This window comes from Eptatretus burgeri, chromosome 13 (assembly GCF_056783735.1).
Source record: "Eptatretus burgeri isolate ZD-2024b chromosome 13, Ebu_testis_v1, whole genome shotgun sequence".
Classification (NCBI taxonomy): domain Eukaryota; kingdom Metazoa; phylum Chordata; class Myxini; order Myxiniformes; family Myxinidae; genus Eptatretus; species Eptatretus burgeri.
The window spans coordinates 71,281,037-71,303,706 of record NC_140973.1 but is presented as its reverse complement, the minus strand read 5'-3'; the positions used below and the strand labels follow the sequence as shown (position 1 = coordinate 71,303,706).

At 44.5% G+C, this 22,670-nt stretch overlaps 1 protein-coding gene across 10 annotated transcripts in view; it reads right to left on the bottom strand.

The window, feature by feature from the left end:
• Positions 1 to 22,670, bottom strand: part of LOC147014744 (inositol 1,4,5-trisphosphate-gated calcium channel ITPR1-like) — a 213,003-nt gene that overhangs the window by 35,061 nt on the left and 155,272 nt on the right. For all 10 annotated transcript variants that reach the window (XM_085852937.1, XM_085852943.1, XM_085852938.1 and 7 more), the window contains 5 exons: positions 22,069 to 22,194; positions 14,392 to 14,520; positions 12,193 to 12,313; positions 1,140 to 1,327; positions 383 to 531 (listed from right to left, as the gene is read on the bottom strand). In XM_085852937.1, the coding sequence (XP_085709063.1) occupies positions 383 to 531; positions 1,140 to 1,327; positions 12,193 to 12,313; positions 14,392 to 14,520; positions 22,069 to 22,194 (713 nt within the window). The remainder of the gene's footprint in view (positions 1 to 382; positions 532 to 1,139; positions 1,328 to 12,192; positions 12,314 to 14,391; positions 14,521 to 22,068; positions 22,195 to 22,670) is intronic.

Genomic DNA, 22,670 nt, shown 5'->3' with positions numbered 1-22,670 from the left:
ACACACACACACACACACCCTCAACTTTTTCTTTTCTTCCTTTAAAGGAAAATTAAACTTAAATTTTGAAAAGGTGACAATATCTCCCCATTGTATAAAAAAAATTTCCAATGAATCTGCATATGGAAGAAAATGTATCAATTCAGCAGCAAAAGCACCTTTGTGAACTTCCCAGGAGTTTATACGGAGGAAGCCGTAAATGTCTTCACTGGGGCCTCGATCAAGCCATAACGTGCACCAAAACCCACTTCGGACCATTCGTACTGCTAGTTCATCCAAGTTGCAATTTATCGTTGATCTCCATGGGGAAAGCTCATGTAAAACTATGGTATTCAGAACGTTCCCACCAACAACGAAAATCTTCACAAACTGTCAACCTCACCTGGAAATAAATCCCCCATTGCTGACGAGTTTCCAGGCCTCCGTGGTCTCAGGGAAAAGAAGCTCTGGCTGATGGAGGACATTCACCAAAACAGAGTTCTCGGCCAGGATCAGAGAATGCATGCTTCCCTCCAACTTCACCACAATCTCCTGGAGAAACCACATAACACCGCTTTTAACAATTATGGACAAAGTTCAAACAAGATTATTAAACGAGAGCAAAGTCGTTGGCGTGACATCGCAAATGCCCACGCTTCCCACCAAACGTTCCACCAGAATTGACAATATCAAATTTTGGAGTTAAATTTTTTTTCTCCGTTTTGACAATTCTGACCCTAAGTTTCCACCCCCCTGGGGAATGAACTGGGGGTCAAATCCCCCCAAAATCGTTACATATTTCATGTGTCCCCCAATATTGATTGCACATACAAAGTTTCTTTGAAAAATGTGCCCAAAATTACATTTTTTGGTATTTGACTTCTTGACCCCACTCAGGGGGGATGGGGTCAAAAATGATACTGCTCTTGCACCATCGTGCCATGTGGTGATCATAATGACCATGTTTGGTGAATTTCTGCCCAATCGCTTAAGAGATAACATGACGGACGGACAGATAGACACACAGACATACACAGAGAGGACAGACAGACAAACAGAGCCGATTGCAATATTCCCCCATTTTTTTTTTCCAAAATTTGGGGATAATGACAAACAATATGAAGTTCGTCAAACGAAAACACCAATTATTGTCCTCAAACCTGAAGACGGTCGACGAGGTGTCTGTAATCACGGCCCAAATATGCACAGGCGTCTTTGCGGGCATTGCCAAGTGCGTTATTGCGCCAGTTGATTGCAGTCCGCTGCACCAACAGTTGCTGATGACGTTGGAAGATCTCAGAAATCTGGTTCTCCAGGTCCACTGGAATGGCAATGCTGCGGTTTTTGGCTGCAAAAGAGGGGGTAAACAATGACGTCATCAACAACAACAACAACAACAACAAAGCTTGCTGAAGAGTGGAAAAAAACAAAAACAAAAAAAAAGACGTTGCAGGCTCGTACCCAGAGTCGGAGCTCAGAAATGTCATACGTGAATCAGTTTTTACAAACAGCCAGTTGGCAACAATTTTATCTCACAAACCATGAACGGACTACTTCGGCTTACACTTTATCCATCATCTCTCCAATTGGGAACATCTGCAGAACTCTGCACCAACAGGGACTCAATGACAGACGTGAAATCAGAGCCATCTCCCTCGACATATCATGTCGGATCATTGACATCTCCTGCGATGAGGCTGAGTCTTCGGGCCTCTCACTATCTCACCACAGGGTGGTCGGTGGTCTGTCTTCTACAGTCTCCTCTCTGGTCTCGACCCCCTGCTCTGTCTGTGATATGTCCCCCCCCCCCATATTTCTACAGGGCACTCAAGGTCGGCCAACAACCCCCTACTGGTGAAACCACCAAAATCATGAATCACTGATCACCTTCATTCTTTCATTCCTCTTTTCTCCTGCCTTTGGAATAAACTCCCTCACTCTCTTCAATCCCATTTTTCCATCCAGGCCTTCAAAACAGCTGTTTATTATCATCTCTTATCCTCCCCCATCCAAATCCTCGATCTTTTCTACCCCCAATAATCCACCCCAAACCCACCTCCTCCAAATTCCCTACATTCCTTCCTGAAAGTCCCTGTCGTGTCCATCTTGTTTACCCTGTGTACCCCACCCCATCCCTCTCCCTTCCACAGATCTCCTCATGTCTCTGTTCCCCACTGTTTTGTCCTTCCCTCTCCCGCCTCTCGTGTCCTGCTCCCATTGTTGAACATTTTGTGTGTTAGCTCTTCCATGAGCCTCCACATAGTTTCCAATAAATAAATAAATAAGAACCTTTATAACCCATCGTGTTTCATTCATTTCTTGGCCTTGCCCATTTCATAATAAAAATAACCACATGTACAAACATGCGTATGACTGATGTGCATATATAATACACTGTGGTTATATACCTGGGATCGTTTAAATTGCAATGGGCCATGGACAAATACCCAGGCCGAAAGCAGCAAGGCCTAGCGATTTGTGCTGCTTCATGCAATGGCGGAGCATAATTTTATTTGAGTGGAGTCATGCCAGATGTCCAACCAATGGGTGTAACGCAGTCGGGTGGAGTCAGGGCAGCTGAACACTGACCTATGTATAATATGTGATACTAGCGATACCCGTGCACATGCACGGGATAGCAGTACAACATAGCTGGGAGCAGACGACAGACCGTACACGGGGAATTACAAAAATACGCATTGTGCAAAATGCAAGTGGTACTATGGAATGTCAAGACTTCCCAAACATTGTCGGCACGTCCGCTAAGTGCCACAGCAATTTCGTAGGAATTGTGTGATGGTGAGCCGAGTTTTTAGTGTGCAAGCTTGGTATTATAATAGAGATTATATGTTTAAAAAGGACATAAAACTGAAATATTGATGAAACGCCCTGAAACTCCAACTTGTTCTCTAACTTATCATAATGAAGCCATGTACCAAGTTTCATTTGGATATGTTAAAAGATATTGGGAGAAAAAAAAAATCTGAAAAACCACAAGTGGTCGGACAGACAGAGGGATAGCAAACCTATAGTCCCCTCCGGTGAAACCTGTAGGATACTAATAACCGAACTTCAATGACCAGGCAGCAGCTCAACAGGTTCCCCAGGTGGTGACACCTCAGCAGCAGGCTCTCGGAGCAGAGTGTTCCTCAGAACTTCGTGTTTTGTGCAAGGCTGATCCAAAAGATTGGTTTTCATGCGTCTGTTACCACAAATGAAGCCTGCTAATGAGTTGGAAGTGGAAAGCGATTTGGAGGTATACGAGAAGCCATTGGTGTTCAGAGCCAAACAAATGACTTCTTTCCAATGTCGAGAAACTCATCCACCGATGGAAAATTATATATATATATATATATATATATATATATATATATATATATATATATATATATATATATATATATATATATATATATATATATATATATATATATATATATATATATATATATATATTTAATTCCAAAGCCTGGTGTTGGCGCAGTGGTAAGGGCAGCGGCTTGGGATCCAAAAGGTCCTGAGTTCAAGCCCCGTTGGGCCACTGAATTAATACACCAGGGGGTTGACTCAGCCTGTCATCCTTCCGAGGTCGGTGAAATGAGTACCAGTGTACTGGGCCGGTGTATACCCCGGTTAAAATAGGTGTACCATATCCCTGTGTCGTAAGAGGCGACCAGGGTTGCGTCAGGAAGGGCATCCGGCGTAAAACATGTGCCAAATCACTATGCGGATCATACGGATGATCCGCTGTGGCGACCCCGAACGGGAGCAGCCGAAAGAAGAAGAAGAAGATATATATTTAATTCCAGCAATCTCTGTGTGTGTGTCTGTCTGTCTGTCTGTCTGTCTGTCTGCGACCGCCGTTTCTCAACAACCGACGGTCCGATCTGATTGAAACTTGCCAGGAATATTGCCGGGGACCCGCGGATGTGCCTGTTCGAGGTTTGATATTAATCGGATAAGCGGTTCCCAAGTTACGGCCATTTATCTGTCAACCAATGACAAGACACGGTGCTATGACATCACGAATGACGTCACAATTAATGTTTATTTATTTATTTATTTATTTATTTATTTTTGCACGATTGACGGTCCGATCTGATTGAAACTTGCCAGGAATATTGCTGGGGACCCGCGGATGTGCCTTTTCAAGGTTTGATATTAATCGGATAAGCGGTTCCTGTGGTGTACTGGCCTGCGGGGGCAGGGCAATGCGGGGAGCGTTGTGGAGGCGTGGAGGAGTGGTTTTGGGGAGTCGCGTGCCTGCAAGGGATATAGGTGTTCGCGCCGCCTGAGGCATTGTGTAGTCTGTAGTAGTGTGCATCCGGACGGGCAATAAACAGTGTTCGACAATCCTCACGACTATCCGAGTCCCGCTGCCCTCCAGACATTACAGTGGCGACGAGTCTGTTTCGGATCGGCGTGTGCAAAGTGCCTGGGTTGAGTCGGTATTGATTTGGAGTCTTTGGCCAGGGCGATTGGATCGTTGCAGCGAGTAACTCAGCGCAACTCACGCGGTTCGAGTTCAACACCGGGCGAGGGTCCCAGGGGAAGCGCATCGCGAGTTTCGCGCGCACGGCTTCGGTGCGCGTCGAGTCCTGCAGCCTGACGTCCCGCCGGCGCCTGCGAGTCACGTTGAGTGGACGACGGCCGCGCTCGGAGTTCGTTTTATTTCTGCTTTGCAAGCCTCGGGAATGGTTTCTGCGATGCCACGGCTAAAGGACGAGGATATGAAGTTCAGCTCAGACGCGGCGTCGGCTGTCGCACAAGCTCTGAGGAATGTCCGGGGTCTCGATGGTCGGTGCGCAGCAGATGATCTGGGGGTCAGCGCGATGTTCCAGGCGCGCACAGCCGCACGCACAATCTTCGGCGCGGGTCGTGACCGGGCGTTGCAATGCAGTCAGTCGGACGGCGGTCTGAGCACTCGGGGACGTCTACGGTGTGTGTGCCGAGAGTCAGTGCCCATCATAACGGTCATGGATGGCGGTGTGCGAAGCGACCCCTACGTCCCGGGTCGAGACCGACTGCCGGTACGGTGTTTTGTGCATGGCGTACACTTTTACGCCCCGGGTCGAGTCTTGCAGCCTGGGCCTAGCGATCCCGGCGACCCGGAGCAGGAGATGCTGCCGATATTGAACCTGTTTTCACTTGGTCCGAATGTGACAAGATCAATGACAGTGGAGGTCGAGATGATCGGGGCACTGATGCTGCCAATGTTGAACCTGTTTTCAATTGGTCCAAAGGTGACAGGACCAATGCCAGTGGAGGTCGAGATGATCGGGGCACTGATCGTGTGTCGAGTTGAGTCCGCTCGTGCTACCCTCGCATTGCACACGTATACTGGTGAAGCGCAACCGGCGGTTGGCAGGGCACACATCTTGGTCGCCCATCAGGGTCAGCGGGTTGCGCTCCCGCGGTTCGTGGTGCGAGGGGAGGGGCTCGCGGTTCCTGTTTCGGAGTTCGTACCTCCAGGTGCACCTGTGCCTCCTTCGAGACCCGAGGGCGAGGTTCTGGCTGCAGGAGCCACGACGATGCAACGTGGGCTGCCGTTCATTGCCTTCGGCGACGACGATATGCGGGTCTGGAGCAACGGGAGCCGTGCCAGCGGTGACGGGCTCTCGCGCTCCCGCTACGCTCGTGGTACGGTGCGCACCCGTCGTTCAGGTGATTTCAGCAGGGGATTGGAGCGAGCCAGTCGCGTTAGAGAAGTTCGCGGACCGCGACCATCGACGACAAGCAGGTCATCGCAACGTCGCGACGACAACCGAGAGACGGACACGCGATGTGATTCATGGGTTGCTGATTGTTGCGGATTTGATTTTCGTTGCTCGAGTGATCCAATTTAGCGTTGTTAAAATAAATGCCGACAGTTGGCGTGTGAGCATAATATGTTTGGCTGGGATCAATCGATGGGGTGTCCGATATGATCGATGTGATGTGAAGAGCTTGGGGGCGATCGTGGCGAATAGAGGTCTTGCCGATCTCCAGCTGCGAGGGCAGCCCACGGTTCGCTACCCTGTCATGTGTGGGGATTATGCTGGGAGGATGCGCTGTACGTGAGGGGAAGGTTGCATTGGAGCAGACAATGTTTTGTTGTTGTATGACACTGATATGTCTCCAGGCTGTTCTGACCGTCCGTGTGGACGTGCATGGTTTTCTGGGTTGGGTTGGATGCGCGGTTTTGGTGTGCGGCTCAGAGGTCGGCTCAGAGCCGGGGCTGGTTCGCTGTTCAGCGTTACCCCCACCCCTGGTTTCGCCAAGGTCAGACGTGCCTGGCGCCCTGGGGCGCGAACCTCTGTCCTCGCCAAGGCCGTTCGGACGTGCGTTGAGATCTTGGCTGGTTGTGATGCGTGGGTTTGTTTTGGGATTGATGGTGCGCCCAGCCGACGGCGCTGTTCAGCGTCACCGCCCATCCCTGAGATGGTCAAGGTCAGACGGGCTTGGCGCCATGCAGCACAAACCTCTGGTCTCGCCAAGGTCGGCCTCGCTGGTGCCACGGGGCTTCCAGGCTCGGAATGTTTATCTGATTCGGTTCTGTCTGGGGGAGATGTGCCGCCTTGTCGACCGGGGGCATTTGATGGTGCCGGGGGAGGTTTGCTCGGGAGGTCATCGCAACCTCGCCGGAGGGCGTGTAAGCATGAGCCGCCTGGGGACGCTTCTGTTGCGTGGTGATGCTGTGCTTCCCAGCTTGCTTCTTGCTATCTTTAACGCGGTCAGGGTTTTTGTGAGTTCATCGTGCAACTCAGTTTTTGGGCACCTGTCCATTGCTTTGAAGTTCACCTCGCTCACATCGACACGTTAGATGGTGTGATGGGGTAGAGGGCTGAGTTATGGGCCGGATGACACCAACAGTATTAGGGTTGCGGGTAGCAGATGAAGCACGGTTCCTTTTGTGCCGTCTCGTCTGGGTTTTGGTGCACGGCTGCCTGATTAATGCCATTTTGGGCTCTGGTTGTTTTCTGTGTGGTGGTGCCTATGCCTTTTGATTATTATCGTTTTTGTACCTCTTTGCTTTTATGTCATGGTATTCTGTGCCGATTATGCTTATTATTATGATGGTCATTTTATAATCATAGTTTTAGGAGGGAGGAGTGTGGTGTACTGGCCTGCAGGGGCAGGGCAATGCAGGGAGCGTTGTGGAGGCATGGAGAAGTGGTTTTGGGGGTCACGTGCCTGCAAGGGATATAGGTGTTCGCGCCGCCTGAGGCGTTGTGTAGTCTGTAGTAGTGTGCATCCGGACGGGCAATAAACAGAGTTCGACAATCCTCACGACTATCCGAGTCCCGCTGCCCTCCGGACATTACAGTTCCCAAGTTACGGCCATTTATGTCAACCAATTATTTTTGTTTGTTTTTTTGCACGATTGACGTCACAATTATTCTTCTTCTTCTTCTTCGTTTGGTATGGCATCACAATCGACGCTGGGGACCTGAGTATGTGCCTTTTCAAAGTTTGATATCGTTCTTCATCCGTTTCAGCTGTTTCCCAAGTGTTTCCCAAGGTTTGAAAGCTGTTTTTTCCCAAGGTTTAAATCAATTGTTCAAATTATTCATTAATCCCAAGGTTTGAATTTTCCCAAGGGAAACAGCTGTTTCCCAAGGGTTTGAAAGCTGTTCTTTCCCCAAGGTTTGAATTAATTGTTGTGCTTGGTAGACATTTGTGAATACATTTACAGAGAGAGGGGTGAGAGAGGAGGGGCGAGAGAGTGGAGGGCGAGAGAGGAGGGCGAGAGAGGAGGGCGAGAGAGGAGGGCGAGAGAGGAGGGCGAGAGAGGAGGGCGAGAGAGGAGGGCGAGAGAGGAGGGCGAGAGAGGAGGGCGAGAGAGGGGAGAGGGGCGAGAGAGGGGCGAGAGAGGGGCGAGAGAGGGGGCGAGAGAGGGGCGAGAGAGGGGGCGAGAGAGGGAGGGTGAGAGAGGGAGGGCGAGAGAGGGGGGCGAGAGAGGGGGCGAGAGAGGGGCGAGAGAGGGGGCGAGAGAGGGGGCGAGAGAGGGGGCGAGAGAGGAGGGCGAGAGAGGGGCGAGAGAGGGGCGAGAGAGGGGACGAGAGAGGGGGCGAGAGAGGGGGCGAGAGAGGGGGCGAGAGAGGGGGGCGAGAGAGGGAGGCGAGAGAGGGGGGCGAGAGAGGGGGCGAGAGAGGGGGCGAGAAAGAGGGGGCGAGAGAGAGGGAGCGAGAGAGAGGGGCGAGAGAGGGGGCAAGAGAGAGAAGGCATCACAATTCAAGAGAGGGAGGAGAGAGGAGGGGCGAGAAAGGGGGGAGAGAGAGGGGGCGAGAGAGAGGGGAGAGAGAGAGAGGGAGCATCACAATTCAAGAGAGGGCATTTATGATACGGTTGGTCCGATCTAATTGAAAAAATGCCCCAATCCAGTCGTCGTTTACGAGAGCGAAGGAACGAAGCTGCACATACTGGCTGGCACGCACTAGTATATATAATATTAATAATACATACATATATATATATATATATATATATATATATATATATATATATATATATATATACACAGTATATATATATATATATATATATATATATATATATATATATATATATATATATATATATATATATATATATATATATATATATATATATATATATACACAGTATATATATATATACACAGTATATACATATATATACACAGTATATACATATATATATATACATATATATACACAGTATATATATATATATATATATATATATATATATATATATATATATATATATATATATATATATATATATATGGTAGCCCGAAAGTTACTTTACCCCTGATAAATTTCTCGCATTTCCCTCCGTCCCTTCCCCTCTGCCCTCGCCCCCTCGCCCGCTATGGTATGCGGAAACACTGACTCAGAAGAATGATGGAACACATACAGATACAATGACATTAATTATTGTAAGTACTGTACAATAAAACCTGTATATTAAAAGAGTTCAAGAACAAGTCTGAAGACGACGATTGTTCACAAGCGGTATTTGACGGTGTAGATCGTTTCAGAAGTCAAGGATTAGACAATGTGATAATTTTTGACCACATCATAATTAATTATTGTGGCCTTCAATCAACAGCTGCAAAATGTCGAAAACCCGGTTTCGTTCAACAACTTTCAAAATTTGACCTTTGCATAACCTTTAAAGGTCACAACACAATGTTATGGACATTAAAATAAGGAAACGGGATACGTGCTGTCGCTTATTGGAGTTAGTTTGTCGAAGAAGCTCGAAAACCCGGTTCGATTCCCACAACTTTGAAAATTTGACCTTTGTGGCCTTTAAAGGTCAAAGGTCAAGGATTATGACCGTTGGTGCAAAACTTCCTCTGGAACATTCCAGGAACAATACAACGTCATATAGGCTAGATGGCATTTCGCACTCCTCGGATTATCCATACTTTGATGAAATCAGCGTAAAAACAAACTTGAAGGGGGCGCCACGGGCAAGGTGTTCGAGATAGAGCCAAATGGTTTCAAGACTTTAGGTGGGGAATGACCTCAAGATTATTCCTAAAAAATATTGTCATCCTAGCTCTCAAAGTTTGGGCGGTCGTATGATTTTTATGTCAAAATTCGCAATTTTCTAAGTTTTTGACCTTGTGACCTTGGCCTTGGGACGAAAATGAAAAATCGGACAATGACAAGTTTCAGATAATTCATTTTGCTATTCAAATACTGAAGAACCCATTCCATTCAGTCAATTCCCGAGGAGAAGATAGATTTTTAATCTGGCTACCCCTAAAAATGGCTATTTTTGGGGCATGGCTCCGCCCACAATGGGCGAAACACGCCCTCATCCAGGAAAACACAACCAAGTTTCATCAAGATCGGATCAAAGTCCACGGAGTTCTGCTCTGGACAGACAGACAGACATAACGAATATAGTGGTCACTCTGGCTGGCGCTCGTGAACCAAAAATAAATTCCACGATTTAACGGAATTATTTTATACAGGTGCATGTATCCAGGTAGGTTGAAACACTTCGTAACAAACTGATGAAATGGAAGAACGTAAATCATATGGAAAATCTTATAAATTTTCTTCATTCTATAGTTGCGTCGGTCAATCACACAACACACAGCATTACATTGAGCAAACGACAGCAAATAATAAATATTTTTGTTCGCAAACTTGAAGCTCATGGAATAGCTAAAATACACAACAGAATGGATCAGAACAAAAGAGAATGGAATATAATGGGAATGGAGCAGCTGGTAAAGGGGGAAAACACCAAACAGTAATATGGAGGGACACAACAGAGGCACTTGCAAGAAGAATGGACGAAGTGAAGAATGACAGAGTAAGGGGATGAAGAGGAAGACAGGGGATGAACAAGTTAGGGCTGTTAGGGTTAGGGTTAAGGTTAACACACAAACGCAAACAAACTCAAAAACAGTTTGAGGTTACAAACTCAAACACAACAAAAAGGGGCTTGAAGAAAAGAAAGGGAAAGCTGTCAACCTCACCTGGAAATAAATCCCCCATTGCTGACGAGTTTCCAGGCCTCCGTGGTCTCAGGGAAAAGAAGTTCTCTCAATTACAATTTGCGTTCTCTCAACCCTCTGACCCTCCCAGATGTACATGTCCTTCCACTAACCCTCTCCTCGATGAACGAACAAAATCTTACGGCCTTATGTCCATCTCCAATCTTTTGTTCCTCTTTCTCCCATTTGTAGAACCACCTTCCTGGTCCTATTCAGTATCTCTCCCTGACTTAAAGCGTCTCCAGGGTTTCGAAAGCAGGTACTGTGCTCCCATTTCATATCACACCCATTCTTTCACACAACCTCTTCTATCCCCAAGAACCCGACATAACTCGAATCCTCTTACTTGCACATGTCAGTGTTTCCTCCCTCTTTTCCAATTTGCGTTCCGATATTCCTCCACAAAAGTTGAATGAACAACAAACCATAATATCAATTTTTTAGTGTCCTTTGACGACAATGCACTTAGCGAAGGCCTTTTCTTTACATGTTGATCCAAGACTCATGAAGGAGTTTGTAGGTTAATATCTTGCAGGACAAAGACACGAGTAGACATCAGTGATTCTTTAATGTGAATTACGAGGTGATGAGAAGACAATGAACGAATACATTTGAGCCTGGGATCCAATGATCACGAGCCATTGATTTGCATGACAAGGTGAAACAGGCCAATGCAATTTTGGCTCAAAATCCAAAATGCATCTCATCTTACAAGCTGAAGTGCTGCTGTTTCCTGCATTCATGCATCATCAGCAAGACAAAAGTAAGCGTTGGTTGTCCAATTTGTCCTCCAAAACTGTCGATGCCAATTAAGTTTTTAAATGGCTCCACCACTCGCTCCTCGGTTGCTTCAGTCAGTTTTTCGTGAGACATGACTTCCAAATCTCCTCTCACCAATTTGAATACACAGTAATCGGGTATAAATGAATGGATGCCGGTTTGATTTGCCAAACACAAAGTAGTACAACAAATTAATAAATAATTAAACACCAATAAACACTCCTGGCCTCATGGAGTTGGCGGTGTTAGAATTGGTAAAGTTGATCGACACGGTCCCCTATTTCAATTGGCAAGAGTCCATTGTACCTTGGTGAAGGGAGTCACTTCCACATGGGATGATTCACAGTCATTAGACACGGATGAAACAGGTGAACATGTTACTGCAACCGTGTCTCCAGGTAGAACGTAGATGCTTGAAAGCCAATGAGGTGTCAGAATTTAAGGAAGCGAGTCCATAAAGATTCTGTGCATCCCTGATAACATTTCCAATTTTTAACCGAGGGAAGATGAAGAAATTTGGCTGTCTCGACGATCGACGTATTTGTTTATTTAATGCAGAAATTTACATGAATGGAGGAGCTAAACGAAAGATGGCAGGTTCACAGACTGACAGAGGATCACAAAGGAACACTAAGATAAAGGTAACGCACAGAAAAGGTGTGGGTTGTGGGTGGGTAGGGAGGGGTCAGCTACGGTAGACGATCTTATTCCAGAACAATGATCTGCGGGAACCAGGAAGTTGCTCTGCATTAAAATTAAAATAAAACTCCACAAGCGTGCGTAGATCAAATATTAGCAAATCACTCGCAAATCAGTTATCTTACAGGACACAATTATCTGTGATTAACAATCCCACAACCCTTACACCAAAAAATCCTCAAATCGTGGGGCACAATCATCACACCAAACATTCCTAACGAGGCCAAAACTAGCACTTGAGCCCTACATACCCACGGTAATGAGAGTCTTGATGCAGGCTTCGACGGTTGGCCGTTGACTGTTCGCCAACCACGGGCAATTGTGGATGTGGTGTGCCTTCTGCAACAGCTGCACAAACACGGGCTGCCGGGTCTGCAGGCAAAGCAAGCCGAGTGATGTTGAGGTACTCGACCTTAACATTAGAACTGCGACAACCACTGCTTTAGGCTAGACCAAAGTCAAATGTGTTTGTCGAGCAACTGGAGTTGCAGCGATGAATACTCGAATCCATGTCCCATGGTGTTGAATGTTTTCCTCACGTCCCGGGTTCGAGCACTTTGCTTATTACAGTAAATTCTCCGACAACGCCGTTTTCAAAGAACATCGCTATCCAATAGGGGGAACACTTTTCTAATGAGGCCAAGACGTTTATTTTGTTTCTCTATTGAAGTTGAGGCTCATGGGAGTGCAAAACAGATGATGGTGGGTTAAAAGCCCAACAGGTGAACAAAAATAGGACCACTGGATGCGTAGCTTTTCTGGGCCCTGGGCTAATGTTGTAACCCAAATTTGGTAGCATTCTGACTGGGGGGTCTGGAGAAGAAGATTTTTGAAGGAATTTACAGATTTTCCCAATAATTTATTAAATCCCCCATTTTGACACTCTTTCAGTCATGTGATGAGCATGACCTCTGCAATTGAACATCCCTACCCGGGCCTAATGTTGTAACCCAAATGTGGTAGCATTCTGACTGGGGGGTCTGGAGAAGAAGATTTTTGAAGGAATTTACAGATTTTCCCAATAATTTATTAAATCCCCCATTTTGACACTCTTTCAGTCATGTGATGAGCATGACCTCTGCAATTGAACATCCCTACCCGGGCCTAATGTTGTAACCCAAATGTGGTAGCATTCTGACTGGGGGTCTGGAGAAGAAGATTTTTGAAGGAATTTACTAAGTCTGCCATTTTGATCTACTTAGGTCATGTGACTGGAACAAGCTTTGCGATCCCTGTTACAAGTCAGGAGCGGAACCTTGCTGCCAAATTTCAGCCGGATCGGCCCAGTGGTTTGGCCGGAGAACTCGAAATAGAAGATGGACGCACAGATGGACGGTGCACGATGACGATACCTTATCTGGAATTCCAATTCCAGATAAGCTAAAATATTTATAGGTGCAGGACGGTATGTGAATTGGAGGGATATGGAAATTATTTGTAGATCAGGCAGTACAGAAAAGTTTAGGAGTGGGTATGGGAGACACTGTAAAAGTAGCGATGGGAAGCGAACTACAGTCCTTTAATTGGAAAAAAAGCATAAATTATAGATTTGTGCAAATTGTTAACAGTTGTACGGTTAAACACTGATTGGATGTCTTTGAATAAATAACATTTGGACACTATACGTGTCTTAGAAAAAGTGCTGGCATTTTTCGATGGAGAAGAGATGCGAGTCCTGTTGATCGTTTATCACAATGCAGCACTTTGTTTAAAGGGCATCACAACCGCCAACTCAACTCCATGTCGGAAATACAGAAATTCAAAACATTTTCAAGCATATTCCGACAAATCAGATACCAGTGCATCAGCATTAAAAGATTGAGACATGCTCAAGGAAACTACCCTGACCAATCAATGAAACGACCACAAATACTGCACATAAGATCACATTATAAAGCAACATGGCATGTTCTCTTGTATGCAAGACAGACTCATGTAAGAGCAAAGTGACAGGATGACAAGGTAACGGACCGATAGTGAGGCAGTGGGGCCACATTTAGACACACCAAGCAATGGAATGAGAAAAGAGGGGAGAGAAGAGCAGGGAATGCAGTGACTATCAAGTAAAAGGGTTGGATTAGGTGGGTGAATGGGGGTAAAAAGATCATGAGAAGGGATGGGGACCGACATGACAAGGTAGTAAACTACTTGTTTGAAACCGTGGAGGGGAAAATGTTGGATTGGGTTTGAAAGTGTCGGTATGGTGAGTGCCATGGAGTTTGAGTGTGCTCGTGGTTTGAACGATTGGGTTGGGAGAGGGGGGAGGGTGAGTGGATCTCGCACAGGCATGACGGGCTTCTTGGTGTCCTCCCATGTCGAGATTTCCCCATTCTATTATCTCCCATAATCCCTCACCCTCTTTATTGTGATTATTAACATCAACCCTTTACCAAAGCAATCTCATTCCTTGGATTCACACATTTCTTCCACCAAGGTGGTCTCACACTAACCTGTACATTGGTGCTGTGATCAAAGAACGGCGAGTTGAAGAAAGCCGTGATGGCATTCATCACCGTATCTGTAATGTATTTCTCCAAAATAGTGTTTGCTCTTTTCTTATGTGGCACCATGTTGAAAGTCTGGAGAAGCACACGTGAACAACACATGATCAATGACAAAAATTATCTATCTATAATTCCAGCAATGTGTGCGTGTGTGTGTGTGTGTGTGTGTGTGTGTGTGTGTGTGTGTGTGTGTGTGTGTGTGTGTGTGTGTCTGTGACCGCTGTTTCTCGACAACCACTAGTCCGATCTAATTGAAACTTGCCAGGAATATTGCTGGGGACCTGAGGATGTGCCTTTTCAAGGTTTGATATTAATCGGACAAGCGGTTCCCAAGTTATGGCCATTTATTTACCAAACCAATGACAGAACACGTTGCTGCGTAGGCGTGGCCGATGTGCCATTTAGTTACCAATGACATGACACGTTGCTGTGTAGGCGTGGCCGTTGGGGAAGAGATCCTCAGCCGCGTTCCCCATTACGGGTTACAACGTATGGACTTCCAGATAGTGATGACTCACTGTATTCTAATAATTTCTCGATTTTTTATGCGCATTTATAGATAAAAACAATGCCCCAATCCAGTCGTCGTTTACGAGAGTGAAGGAACGGTCTGTGTGATTGTTTGAAAGGTTTTTTTTTTGGTTTGCACGTACGGCCACACACGTACGGCCACGCACATCTGGGCACGCGAGAGCGAAGGAATGGCCTGTGTGGTTGTTGTTTCTGGCACGCGGTTTGAAAGGTTTTTTTTTGTTTTTTTTGCACGTACGGCCACGCATGTACGGCCATGTACGTACGGGCACGTACATACGGGCACGTACTAGTTATTTAAAATTTGAAGAGTTTAGCGATGGAATAAATAAATAAATAAATAAATAAATAAATAAATATAAATAAAATCGAAATTATTCATCCCATTTGGTCCTACCTTGGGAATTAGGAGCCATTTGTTCACTAATCCAATGTGTACGAAAAGCGAGAGGAAGGTGTGCGAGTTATTAAACAAGGGCTTGTCACACTACTTGTGTGTTTGGTGGATTACGTAAGAGCACACAGCTATTCATGCCCTGAAGGCAAATAAAGTCATGGGTGTTAAATCCGAGCGACCAGGAGTGTTAAATCCGAGCGACCAGGAGTGTTAAATCCGAGCGACCAGGAGTGTTAAATCTGAGCGACCAGGAGTGTTAAATTGCCAGAGCTTCAGAAAGCAATAGAGGACAGGGATGTTTGGGGAAATTTGATCATGAATGCCACTAGAAGACGGCCACGACTTCACGGAACTGAATAAATGGTTATAATACTTTTTACATCTGGTACGTGTGTGGACCAACGACTCTGAGGCTTATACACCTCCCACGTGTAACTGTGTCCAATTTTCTCCAAATTTCCCGAAGGTGAGTATGAGACGATGCTCGTGACCATTAGCAACGGGGTTGTGCATCAAATAAAGGCCACAAATGGGCCGTAATGGTGTCGGAAGCAACATCGCACGTCACACTCGAAGCCGTGGCCGGGAGAAATCACGTGTGAGGCCCCAAGACGCAAGTTATAAACAATCCTTGTTCAATATAACGACACAAACCAGATAGAACCTGATGGCAAGAAAACTCAGACAGGGAATGGGACGCATCATTCTTACATGAAGACTCATTTAAGCACCTTTATTAGCTGAAGATCATTGCGGCCAAGTGAGTGACCTTGATGCTGAGCAAGTTGTCAAAGCTCAGATTCGTTCGTCTGTTGGGGGGTGGATGAGCATATCGAATGCTTCAAGGATGTCGGGTTTCCTCCAAATTTAATCAAGTTTCGTGTTAAACAACAGTAGTGACTGTTTACAAAGGTCATCTTACATTGGACAGAATTGACTGAATAATTTGTGGTCATCATAACTTTTACCTCCGGAATGTGTGCCCTGAAGAAACACGACGACGAGCCATTTATACACCTTAACACAGGGTTCGTCCAAAGTGGGAAAAACCCTCTTGGGGAGGGGGACAAATTAAGTTGCCACAACCTTCGTTGTGCGACTCCATAGTCAATATAGTGTGACCCCAGAGTCCATTGGTTGAAGCCTGTATCTCACTGGGCTGTGACAGCTCGCGACAAAATGCGAACGGGATTCTCCAAAATGTCTGGAAACGTTCGCGGTGGTTCTCAATTTCCTCGCTTGAGTCGCAGGACGTCGCTTGAATTTTGAACATGTTCAAAAAAGTTGTGCGACAAATTTTCTCTCAAAATAGTCACGGAGTCGTCGCGGTTGTCTCAAACCGGTCTCGAACCCTTCTCAATTTAGTTTCCGTGAGTCAGAAGGTGCGACCAATGTGAGACAACTTTGTGAGGGATTGGCGACCTATGAAACTAAATTGTGACTGATTGGAGAAAAAAATGATAATCTGTCCTGGGACCCCTGAGAGTGCGACAAAACTGCGATTCAATAGAGAATATTTTCAGAAGAAATTGCGACATAACTGAGGTCATAATTCATTTATTAAAGTCTTTTGCTACAATATGTTGTTCTGTTGTTTCAAAAGAAATTAATCTGAAATTTGCACAATGTATTGTCTTCTCAATTTAATATATACATTGAAATCCACATGTTATCCATGCAATGTAATGTAGATAGATTGACAATATTTCAATCCGGATATGACAAAAAAAAAAAATCAACTCGTAGTCCAAATAGTAAAACCAGCATTATCTGTCCTCTTTCTCTCCTGTTTTGAGTTATGGCCTTCAATGCAAACTTTTCACTTTCCCATCATTCCTTTCACCTTCCCATCATTCCTAAATCACGTCACACATATTTTTACATAAATTAGGTCATACACATAATATGGTCACACCCACAAGCCCCTATCAAGGCAGATGGACAATTGGGTCACACAATGTTTGTGGGTGCAACGTTGACAAGTAACAGAACACTGAACAATCAGGCTTGGTCAGCATTCTCCTGTAATCCCACCATCCTGTTCTGCCAGGGCACAGCTCCCACACCATTGTAGTACTCCGTCAGGTACTCTCTTACTCGTTTCCTAACTGACAATATGATTCCTGGAAGGGAGAGGCCATATATATATATATATATATATATATATATATATATATATATATATATATATATATATATATATATATATATATATATATATATATATATATATATATATATATATATATATATATATATATATATATATATATATATATATATATATATATGTATATATATATATATATATATATATATATGTATATATATATATATATGTGTATATATATATATATGTATATATATATATATATGTATATATATATATATATATATATATATATATATATATATATATATATATATATATATATATATATATATATATATATATATATATATATATATATATATATGTATATATGTCCCGATTTCTCAATTGTCACGCACAGTTGTCGTGCGAATGTTGCACGACATTTGCGCGATGGTCGCACCACCGTCGTGTGACCGTCGCGCGACAGTTGCATGTGCCAAAAAAATCTCAGTTTTGTCACCTGAACGTCGCACGAATGTCATACGACATGTATGCGAACTCCAGGCGAAGTTCATCCCAAATTTCGCCGGGAGTTCGTGGGACATTCGTGCGATATTCGTGAGACATACGCAAATGTGTTTTAGTATAAATTCAGTGTGATTCCAAGTGAAAATTATCGCTGTTTTATCGCAATTTGGTGTCTCCAACTATTCGCGAGCTGTCGCAGCCCAGTGAGATGCAGGCTTTAGCCATTACCGAATGTATTGCAGGCAGGAAGACAGAAAGACCGACAGACAAACCAAATTGCACATTTTAGTTTGACCAGAGGATCATGTGGATTGATCAAGATACCAAAATTGGTTTAACGATGTCATTGAATATCTGCCAATCATTTTACCTCTTCTGATATGTCCCTCCTTTCACACAAAAGTGACGAGAGTAATATAGGCTTTGGAGTGTGTTATAGGATTTGGAGAATGTTATAGGATTTGGAGTGTGTTGGAGGCTTTGGAGCACGTTATAGGCTTTGGAGAGTGTTAGAGGTTTTGGAGAGTGTTAGAGGTTTTGGAGAGTGTTTGAGGTTTTGGAGAGTGTTAGAGGTTTTGGAGCGTTAGAGGCTTTGGAGTGTGTTAGAGGCTTTGGAGCCTGTGAGAGGCTTTGGAGCGTGTTGGAGGCTTTGGAGAGTGTTAGAGCTTTTGGAGAGTGTTAGAGGTTTTGGAGAGTGTTAGAGGTTTTGGAGCGTTAGAGGCTTTGGAGTGTGTTAGAGGTTTTGGAGCGTGTTAGAGGCCTTGGAGCCTGTGAGAGGCTTTGGAGCGTGTTGGAGGCTTTGGAGTGTGTTAGAGGCTTTAGAGCGTGTTAGAAGCCTTGGAGCGTTAGAGGCTTTGGAGCGTGTTGGAGGCTTTGGAGCGTGTTAGAGGCCTTGGAGCGTGTTAGAGGCCTTGGAGCGTGTTAGAAGCCTTGGAGTGTGTTCGAGGCATTGGAGCGTGTTAGAGGCCTAGGAGCGTGTTCGAGGCCTCGGAGTGTGTTCGAGGCCTTGGAGCGTGTTAGAGGCATTGGAGCATGTTAGAGGCCTTGGAGCGTGTTCGAGGCCTCGGAGTGTGTTCGAGGCCTTGGAGCGTGTTAGAGGCCTTGGAGCGTGTTCGAGGCCTTGGAGCGTGTTAGAGGCCTTGGAGCATGTTAGAGGCCTTGGAGCGTGTTAGAGGCCTTGGAGCGTGTTAGAGGCCTTGGAGCATGTTAGAGGCCTCGGAGTGTGTTCGAGGCCTTGGAGCGTGTTAGAGGCCTTGGAGCATGTTAGAGGCCTTGGAGCGTGTTCGAGGCCTCGGAGTGTGTTCGAGGCCTCGGAGTGTGTTAGAGGCCTTGGAGCCTGTTAGAGGCTTTGGAGCGTGTTGGAGGTTTTGGAGTGTGTTAGAGGCTTCGGAGTGTGTTGGAGGCTGTCACAGCTCCTGCCTTTCTTCGTCTGTCTTTTGTTATTACCTTCGCAAACTTTGTTGCGAAGGTTATGTTTTGATCGCTGTGTATTTATTTATTTATTTGTGAATATGTGTGTTTGTTTGTTCCCTTCGCATTCTGCGAAAGGTTATGTTTTGGTCGCTGTGTATTTATTTATTTGTGAATATGTGTGTTTGTTATTCGCATAACTCAGAAAGTATTAAACCGAATTGCATGAAATTTGGTGGGATGATTCGTGAGTATCCAAGGACGATTTGATTAGATTTTGGGAGCGATCGGGTCAAAGGTAAAGGTCATGAAAAGGTCAAAAACACTTTTGAGCATAACTTCCTTCATAATACAGCTATCGAGATGCAACCACCACCATATTGTTCCATGACGAGATACCTTTCAGATATGTAGTGTCGGATTTGACGTAACGTCATCGGAAGTGCGTCTAAATGACGTAAATTTTCAATTTTCGATCTCATCAGTTTTGATCATACCGTTTTGTAGGACTTACCTTAAGGACGTCACACACCAAATTTGACTTCGATCGGACTTACCGTTATGACGTCATTGACGTTTGAACATGACGTTTTTCAATTGTGGCTAAAATGTCCTGATATTTTACATTCAAATATCTATATAATTTATAAAGCAAAGTCTCCCAAATCCAGGCATTAGGATCAGTACCAAAATATCTGTTTATTGATGTACAGGTTTTGCCAATTAACTCTGTAGTCAAGGTCAAGGTCACACTCAAGGTCAAAATATACTTGTAGGCATAGCTTCAGATCTAATAGAGCTCTTGACATGAAACCAACGTTAAAACGTTCAGTGAACTACGAGCTTTCAGAATGGTAGTCCCCGATTGGACGTGACGTCCCCGGAAGTGCGTCAAAATGACGTCAAAAGATGACGTCATTTTTCAACTTTTTGATTTTTCAGTGTTTATCATTCCATTTTGTTGGACTGCCTTCAAGGAGGTTACACACCAAATTTGACGTCAATCAGACTGACGGTTGTGACGTCATGGACGTTTTTCAAATGTGCCCGGAAAAAAGTTGCGGCGGCAAAGGTATGCGCTCTACCGAGTGCCCGTTCTAGTTTGTTTGTTATTCACATAACTCCAAAATATTGAACTGAATCGCAGAAAATTTGGTGGGATGATTGGTTATTATCCGAGGACCATTTGATTAGATTTTGGGAGCGATCGGGTCAAAGGTCAAGGTCAAGGTCATGAAAAGGTCAAAATCGTCTTTTTATCATAGCGTGGTCAATTTGTATCCAATTTGCATGCAACTAATGCCAAAATGTTCAGAATTCAATGCCCCATCTTGTGATCTGTGACGTGACACAATGACGTAATAACCCTTATTAGCGGTTGGGAGTCAAAGGTCAGGGGGGGGGTCACGACATTGCAAAATGTGCGGTTTTAGTCATAACACGGTCAATTCTTATCCGATTTGCATGAAACAAACACCAAAATGTTGACTGTTCTGTTCCCCACACTCTAATACCAATTACAAAATTAAGAGTACAAAGGTCAAGGTCGAGGTCATGAAAAAGTCAAAATCGTCATTTTGCATCCAATTTGCATGCAACCAATGCCAAAATGTTGTGAATTCAATGCCCAATCTTGTGATATACAATATGACACAATGACGTCATTACCTTTGTTAGCGGTTTGGGTCAAAGGTCAGGGGGGGTCAACGACCTTTATTATCATAACGCGGTCAATTCTTATACAATTTGCATGTAAGTCGATTCAAAATGTTTATAATTCAATTCCCTATCCTGTAATGTGTAATATTTGATTTCTTATAATGTGACCAGTTGTCATCAGATTGACTTGACACCAACACCCAAAGAGGTCAGGGAGTTCATACAGAAATTGCACAATGTACGTGAATCAGTGTCAAACAGCAGGAAATTTAATGTTTTTAAGCCATCATAACACATATGAGATGGCAGATGTGGTATGGGATTAAATACCCTCACAATCAACGGTTTCTGGGGGGGGGGGGCAAAATGTAGCGTTGACGAAGGTATGCGCTCTACTGAGTGCCCGTTCTAGTTATTCAATCAGATGGTACAATAAACCCAAGATCATATAATACAACATAATATAATCTGTTTTAGATTGTGTTCTTATTTTCATGTGGGGTATTTGTTTTTCGCATCTCATAACCAACATGTTTCACTATATTCTTTGCCAAATGTTAATCCAAAATAATGGGATATTGTCTTCCATCTTCAATACCAATGGGGTAAGGATTTCCATCATATCTGCCAACAGTATGATATAACCATCAAAATCCAGGTCTTCCACAGTTTCTTCGCCAACTGTTTCATCTTCATGTACATCATCCATTACACCTTACGCATCACCTTATCCATAAATATGTTCATTCTGGTGAGACGACACACCCTTGTATTACTCTCGCCTTCGTGTCCAAAAAGCACTCCCCGAGCTTTCCCTCATACATAATGCTGTTACATACCCCTCAATAAATAATAATAAAAATCTTTTGTTCAAAAAACTATTTTTAATCTCCCTGAACCTGCAAATGCAGATGCAGATTTTAACAAAAATATAAGGGAATGGGACAATAAGTGAATGAAACTGATGCACCTCTCAGAATCCACACAAGCCTGGAAATCTCACCTTCTCCATATCCACAAGGAAGTTTTCAAAAACGGTCCACATATAGTTTGTAGTGTAAATCTCTTTCATCTCCACCTCCGTATCCACGTAGCAATGGTAGAGAAAATTCACATAGGACGTCTTAATCTGAGGTGGGAAAGCAATTGTTACAATAACAAAAGAAAGGGCAGTGTCACTGTATGGTTTAGGGCTGGGGCAGGAAAGATGGGAGGGGGATGGAGGGTGCAAGCAGGAGAGTAAGTGATGTGTGAGGGGTGAGCATAAAGTAAGTTGGGGGGGGGGAGGTCGGAATAAAGTGGCAAGATTTCTCAAGGCCCTGAAGAAGAGTTCTTCGTGTACTCATAACAAACTAACAGACAGACCTCAAATCCATTTTTATTTTCACTACCTTCTGAATTACCTTCCACCCATCCGATTGCCTCCCGTCCACTAATCTCCCAAAGTAGACATATGATCACAATTCATCGTCCTGTAAATATACATCATCCCTTGTTCTTCTCAACAAAAAGCTGAACAAGCTCCTTTAGAGCCTTTACGGTTATGCAGTTTTCAAAATCCCAAGTTAAAGTCATACTCATCTGGAATCTATCCTGCACATCATT